At 44.1% G+C, this 7,891-nt stretch overlaps 1 protein-coding gene across 1 annotated transcript in view; it reads right to left on the bottom strand.

The window, feature by feature from the left end:
* Positions 1-7,891, bottom strand: part of TTC23 (tetratricopeptide repeat domain 23) — a 109,216-nt gene that overhangs the window by 31,955 nt on the left and 69,370 nt on the right. The window contains exon 7 of the mRNA XM_007470086.1: positions 2,687-2,792. Within this exon, the coding sequence (XP_007470148.1) occupies positions 2,687-2,792 (106 nt within the window). The remainder of the gene's footprint in view (positions 1-2,686; positions 2,793-7,891) is intronic.

The raw sequence follows: 7,891 nt of genomic DNA, 5'->3' as shown, positions 1-7,891 counted from the left end.
CTGCTGGTTCGGGTTCCTGAGGCCTCTGTGAGTCACTATGTTTCAAGCAATTGATCCTCCAGGCCTCAGGCAGAAGCGACCCCCTTCCTAATCTGCAAAGCCAGTTGCAACTGTCCAACTCCCTGCTCTTGGGGGAAGTTTTTTTCTTATTCTTCCCTATTCATTCTCCTCCCCCCTTCAGATACTGACTGGCAAGTCGGCTTTCTGGGTGCAGGTCACCAAACAGTCTGAGCTGCCAAAGAGCCATGGGGCAGAATGGAGGGCTGAGAGCCTGTGCACGATCCTGAGCTGGCCCCTTCCCAGACGGCACTCAAACTGGTTTCCTTGGGCCACCGTTGCTCTTCTCAAGTCCCTTTCTCTCCCCAAAGCCACACACTCTTTGGGAGGGGAAAGAAGGGAAAAGGGCATGTGCAGTGCCAGTCCTTATAATATAGCATGGAGGTCAAGAGCCTAGGTTCAAGTCTACCACTCCCTGGCTATGGCTCTTGGGAAATTACCTAACCCTCTGTGCCTTAGTTTCTCCATCTGAAAACTGGGAACACTTGTACCAAACTCACAGAGCTGTGGTGAGGATTAACTGAGTTAATAAATATAACATGGTTAGAACCATGACAGTATGTACTATGTAAGAATTTGCTATTATTTCTGTGTGAGGTCATTAAATTTTCACAGACCTAATTATCTGTATCAAGTAGGTATTAGTGGCATTCTCTATTTACAGGGGAGGCTATACCAACACCATATTTAGACTGGAAAACTTAGAAAAAAATACATAATTGGATTGTTTCTGATTCTATAATTACACAAAGCAGAATGGTCTAACTTTGCAGCTACAAGAAACAAGTATTTCAGGGACACGATTTCTATTGTTCCCCACCTAATCCATATATTCATCAGGTGTGTACACTGAGCACTAGCTGAGATGCTGGCAAACGGGAATCCCTCTAGGCAAAGATGGTCTCTGGCCTTAGCCTCCTGTAGTTGCTTGGTATTCTCTGGGAGTAGATCCCCTCCCCCACATCCCAGCAGTTTAAATGCTCAGAAACTTCCAGTTCTCAACCCATGAGCCCCCCAAGAAAAACAGGAAGGACCTGACAACCACTTATTATACTCATGCTGCCCGGGTTAGAAGTTAGGGAAATAGCCCTCACACTTGTTTTGCATCCCTCAGAGCCTGAAACATATTTGACTTGGTGACCATCAACTATGCATTGATTTCACATAAAAATTCAGATTTCTGCCTTCTCTTGAAAAAGCAGAGCTGCTAATACATGCCTGCTTTCCACATGACAGTAATGGGCTGGAGCTGAATAACAGCTACTCACTTTCGACAGGGGACGGGCCTCTCCAGTTTGCCACAGTCCTCACCACTCCCTATTGCATCTCTCAGATTACAGCCAACAGTTAGCTGCCATTTATAATTATGCTTGCTGCTGCTACTGTTTTCTAATGACTACCCGCTTCACTCACATTGCTTACTTGGTTCCTATAGACATTTAGATTTGTGACTCCTGCTAATCTAGGGGTTTCCATCATGTTTGCATTTTAAGTATCCTATTAATACTTGTGGCATGGAAGGTTCTTTTCCCCTATTAAAGGAATTTTAGCCACCAATAAACTGGTTAAAATGTTGGCTCTTTGAAGGTTTTGAAGTTGATTGCTATGTATGGAGTGTTCTAGGGAGTTAGGGTAAGGAAGGTCGCCTGCCTTCTCTATCCTCCAGCTCTGAAAAGGCGCTCAAAGCTCCGGAAGACCATAATGAAGGATCTTTAAGGTGGGATGGACAGAAAGATAAACGCTGGTATCCCCTTCCCCAGCTCCTCCCTGGACAGGAGCCCCTGCCTGGCCCAGGAACCTCTGCAGACCAGGCTGCTCACTGAGGCTCCTCCTTTATCTTCTCCCCTGACCAGTCTCCTCATCTTAGCTCAGCTCCTACTCCCTGAACCTCAACCTCAAGCCTTCCAGATACTGATTTTCAAATTGATGGCACACTGGACCTTATTTTCCTACAATGCATAAGTATTTTTAGCTGACATCTTGGAATACACCTCTTGTCTTCTTTATGAGTTATACTCTGTTTATGAATATTCTGACCAACAACAAAGAAAGTCACTAGAATGCATGTTCTCCATCAGCAGAGGCATATTGTATGCTCTGAGCCCAGGAGGAGGATTAAAGAACTCCCAAGCTCACTGCTCTACCTATTATGTGGGGCTAAGAAAAACTATATGACTCATAAATGACAACTTCCTTTTGGAATCCTGAAACCGTGTAAGTTCATCCTGATTGAAAGCTCAGCCCTGTGAGAGTCTGGAGGTCGGAGTTCCAGCAGGTCAGATCCGTTGCCACAGTAGCTCCACAACCTTTAAAAATAGATCACCTTTGAAAGCTCAGTAGATTTCCCTGTAAGCCCAGCACAAACTCTCTGGGGCTCTGATAGCTATGTTTGGATGAAGATTTGCTGTATTTGAGAGTAAAAGATTAGAGGAAGGCTGAAAAAAGATAGAAACCAAAGGACTCTGGACTCTAGTGAAGCTAACAGAGAAGGCTCTCTGAAGGGTCTGTCCCAGCTCCATCCACCTGTTCATCCATCCCAAAGGCAGCTAGCCCACAGACACCGACGCACATGGGACAGGCAGGGAGCAGGCCTCACTGTCCCCCATGGAAGGCTCGCTCTCGCTCTCACCATGGTGCTCAGGCCTCCCAGAAGCGACAGCAGCACAGGCGATGGAGTGTGCGGACACGGCTGCCTCCTCTTGAGAGGGGATTCTGCTCAGGACGATGAGATGCGCCTGTCATCATGGAAAGAAGACACACGTTTGTTTACGTGCTTGGCAGCAGCAGCAGGGAACTAACTATTCTTGGAACAATAAGCAGAAAGCCAAGGAAATTTCTAGCAAGCTAAACAATATGATTTATGTGGAAGCACAATCAACTCTTGGAAGAGCTCGGTTTTAAAAGCACTGTGTAGTTGAGAAAGCACCAAGCCCTGGATGCTGAGTCCAGATAGCTCGATGCTGTGGCCAGGGCTTATTTCTAAGTAAATCATTTAAAAGTCTATGCTCCCATGAGTGCAGTGTCAGCAGAAGAGGGGGGAGGGTTTCCAGGAGGAATGAGATGGATTAAAAAGTGCCTGTGCTGTAGGGGAAGTGGGCAAGCACAGAACCCTACCCACTGGTCAGCCCAGAGAGGGGGACCTACCCCCAGTGTCAGCAGCCTCACCCACAGAAACCCCGACCCCACCCCCATGCCTGGTCTGCCAAGCCCATTTGCCTATAACCTCGGCGAACTGGACCACAGGAGCTGCCCGAACACAGGAAACAGCTCAGTTCCTTGAAAATGAAGCCCATTTAAAAATTCTTTAAGGGGAAAAAACCACCGTATGATCCTATGAACATAAAATAAAAATAATCCTTTCAAATAAAATACAAACTACATCCCTTCAAATAAAAAGATATTAAGCAAACAAACAAGTAAATAATCCCATGGATTAGTCATAGCTCCTGGAGGCTGAAAGAATCAGGGTGCTTTGGGCAGTGTGCACCAGGGCAGGAGGAATGTCAGCATTCATGACATGGTAGAAACAGCAAATCTGAAGGCAGAGCATCAAGGTCAGAATCTTATCTCCATCCTTTATTAGCTGTGAGGTACCTTGGGCAAATCACCCACTCAGCAACCTCAGTTTTTTCATCTATAAAATGAGGATGATAAAAATTGTCAAAAATATTTAAATCGATATCGCAAATGAAAAAGAAATGAAAAGTAACAGCCTAAATTTTAGACTAGATAAAGCCATACCACTAGAACCTTCTAGTCCAGACCAAGCAGCGAGACAGCAAAGCCATAGAGACTTGCTCCTCTGATGACCAGCTTAATGCGTTTCTGAGATGATAAACAGGGTAGACTCTAAACTGTCCCCTCATTTGTCATATGTTAAAATCCACTAGTTACTAGATCTAGACTTTTTATGATAGGGGCTACTCCAAATCAAGATTGCTGGTAATAACTTTTATTGCTGCGTTAGAACAATCAGAATTTCATATTTGTAAATGCTAACAATATCCTTTGTTTTAAAATGACTTTTCTTATTACAGCAATGGTCCCCAACATTTTTAACACCAGGGACTGGTTTCGTGGAAGACAATTTTTCCACGGACCAGGGGTGGGGTGGGGCGTGGTTCAGGTGGTAATGCCAGCGCTGGGGAGGTGGCAAATGAATCTTCCCTTGCTTGCAGCTCACCTCCTGCTGTGCGGCCCCGTTCCTAACAGGCCCCAGACTGGTACCGGTCTGCGCCCCGGGGGTTGGGGACCTCTGTATTACAGGATATAGATAAATTGAATACTTGATTTTGGCAAACCCCAAATTGGTCATTATCCTCGATTTGGCCTGAAGTTCTGACTGGAAATGCTTTTCAAATAGGACACAGGGTTAGAGTGAAAGGATCAAATGTTCTGTGCTCAGGGAAAGGAAAAAAGAGAGGAAAAGCTTGCCCCACCCCAAATGCAAATGGATCATGTTTACTTTGTCTTTTCCCTGGGTTAACTATCTCTAGAATCCACTTTTGAAGAGAGCACCCTCTAATGCCAGAAGAGATTTAACTCATCTTGTTACAAAGACATTTTACACACAGTATTTTAGATTGATTAAAACTCAAATTCAAAATCAAAAAGATTTCGTATGTTGTTTCCACTTAATATTATAATTCGAGGCAACGTAAAAGATGCATTCTATCAAAATTACTTTCAAATGAATCATTAACATGTTCTGAGAGTTCTCTAAGTTGCCTTTTGTCTTGGAAACAGGAAGCAAAGTTTTCCATGAGCAAAAATGTTCATATTATCAAGAAAGTGGATCCTGAAATCTTATGGGGATCTGAACATATCACAAAATCTTCAATGTTTTGCTGTATGAGATGCTAATATAAGCAAACATTAATATTCATTATTCACTTCAGAAACTCAGTCTCTGATCTAATTTGTTATTTGATGTTCTCAAAGCTTCTAAAAACCATATGCGGGAGTGGGGGGTGAGGGTAGTGGAGAAGGGAACCCATGATGTTTAAAATGTGCAATCTCATTTATTCAGAAAAATTCAATTCAGTTTAATTTAATTCAGTCCTATTCAATTCAACTTATCTTAATTTTTAAATGCTTTCTACATGCCAAATATTATTCAAACCCTAGGAATTCACATAAAGATTAAGCAGGGCTTTTGGTTTTAAAGGAGCTTACAGATGAACTACAAAAATGTGGGGTAGTTTGATTTTACCTAAACTCACAGACACTGCCCCTCACTAGGTTTTAGCACCCGGCTCACTACTTTCCTCTCCACCCCTCCTCCTGTTATCATTTTCAGTGATTTCAGTATCCCTAAGATTGGTCTGCACCAATTGGGCAAGAAAGAGATGGCACAGTTTAACAGATGAATAGGGGAAAAGAAGTTGTTAAAAGAAAAGAAGTTTGCAGGGAGGAAACCTAAGGAAGAGAGTGCAGGAACCCAAACAGGCTGCTTTAACATCACAGGCAGAGCAAGGGAGGGAGCATTTGCTGGAACTGGAAAGATGAATTATAGGGGAGGGAGCTGTAGCTTTCAGTGAATGGATGCAGACCACCTGCACTGACCTTGCTGGGAGGAGCTGAGGGAATAAATAAGCTGTGCTCTCTCCTTCCAAGGTCAAGGCTGTGTGCCTCCCAGCCAGAGGGCAAGGCGGCCCACTAACACTGTACTTAAATGGGCACAGTGAGGGATGCAGAGTGGAGCTAAAAGAGGAAACTAAAACACCCAGTGAATGACCCAGCTAACACCTTGGCCTCTTGGGTTTTGACAGGCTTATTTTCCTCCCTACCCTCAGCCACCTGGTCCCCCATGATTCTCTGGGCCTCATCATCACTTAATCTGTGCTACCTCTGGATCCCGCAGCTCACAGACCCTGTTTGACTGTTGGGGCGTCCTGGTTCTATCACATCCATGCAGCTTCTCATCCTCTGTCCACTCTCCACATCTCACTAGTTATCCACCCCTCCTGCTGTCCCTTCCCTTCTGGTCCAGCTGAGAGGGCACCACCCATCAGTGTCTATACGGAAAATGCCCTCAACTCCACTGAAGCATTATTTGAGATGGTGAAAAATGGGGAACCAACTAAACATCCATCAGCAGGGGAACGAATATATTGTGGTTTATTCATACAATGATTGAACTCTATCTATATGTATTAACATTTCAAAAACACACCACTGAGTGGAAAAGCAACTTATGAAAGGATGCAAACATCATGATGCCACTGCTTTTCAAGTTTCTGATTTTAAAGCAAAAGAACCCCTTTTATACCAAACAGAATGGTTCTCTAACATACAAAGCAGGTATGTGTGGAGCTGCTCTCACTGAAACAGGTAGAGAGAGCCTGGGAAGCCCACCCAGTTGCTTCCATCCAGCCACCCCCAAAAGACCCTCCTTGGAACATGAGTGTTGGCAGTGACACAGTTTGACAACTACAGTACCACACCATGCAGGAGGCCTCCTGAGAGAGTGAGTACTGAGGAAGTTGACAAAGCTAGTGATTAGATTACCCAATCTTTCCAAACTAAACCACTGTTCACAATTCTGGAACAACACTTTGTTTGCTAAGATAATATAAATATCCCTGTTACATACATCTGAGAGCATTTAAGGACTAGTTGTTAGGGTGAACAGAATTACAGGAGTCCTGCTTACCTCTCCGGCTTTATACAGAGGCCCGAGTACTAGGCCCCGCTGGGGATCTGCAGCTTGACTACGCTCACTCCTCGTTATTTTTAATCACCCCAGGCTTGCATCTCTCCTCCCATCCTTTGAAGTTCCTGATATCTTATGGTTATATGTTTATCAACTGTCATCTTGAGGCTGAGGAGGAATGTTTAATATTCTTAAATCTCTTCAGCTGCTAGCATGTCGTACTGGGTTAAAAACCAAAACACCTTTAATATCCCACATGGAGTAAGGTCATTAATTGAAAAAAACTCATTCACAAGACCAACTGCCTCAAGCCCTGGCAAGGTACAGAGCAGCTGTTGCATTCTGGTCCTCTTATGTGTTTCTGGGGGAAACCAAGGATTCCTCAGTGCCAACCCAGCTGTCAATAGACACAGCCAGAGCCAGGGCTGGCAGACTCATCTCACTGGGCCTGTCCCCTTGGATTTGTAAAATGTGTAACAGTTCTTGAAGAGAAAACTTGATGACTACTAAAAAGGATGTTTTTATTTATGCAGGCAGACCCCACCATATGAACACTCAACTTAAAACACTGGGTGGGTTCTGAGTGTGGAACTCCGGCTCTTGTGGGGAGGGAGAGAGAGATTTTTTTTCCACTTTGATAATGATTAGGGGAATCAGTGACTCAGAGGGAAATCTCTCCCATAGCAAAGTGAAGAGCACACAAGTAGCTCAAAGTACATTTGTGGACTTAAACTGGGTCTATTTACCCTGGAGATGAGAACACTCAAAGAGAAGACAATAGTAATTGCCAGGATCTCTTTGTAAAGCTGAGGGCTAGGATAGGGAGGGACCGAGGGAAGGAGGGAAATAACATCGATATACACCAGCTCCGCTTAATCTCAAAATGACCAGTGAGAGTGATGTTAACTGCCTAATTTACGGATGGCGAAATGAAGCCTCGAGGAGAGTAATTGACTGTCTGAAGGTCACATAGTTTTGGTCAATGGCAGAACAGGGATTCAAACTAAGGCGTGTAATTTCAAATTGCATGCTTTTCTCATCTAACACCTGGTTATCAAGAGGGTAGAAGTCACAGAAAGGCAATTTTCAAGTCAATGTAATGAAGAACTATTTAAGAGTCAGAAAAATAGTTACTAAGAATTAGACTCAGCCCAGAATTAAATAGACTGGCTAGGGAAA

This window comes from Lipotes vexillifer, unplaced genomic scaffold (assembly GCF_000442215.2).
Source record: "Lipotes vexillifer unplaced genomic scaffold, Lipotes_vexillifer_v1.1 scaffold695, whole genome shotgun sequence".
NCBI classification, from domain to species: Eukaryota; Metazoa; Chordata; class Mammalia; order Artiodactyla; family Lipotidae; genus Lipotes; species Lipotes vexillifer.
Note: the sequence above shows the minus strand (reverse complement) of the source record. Positions and strands in the feature narration are given on the sequence as shown.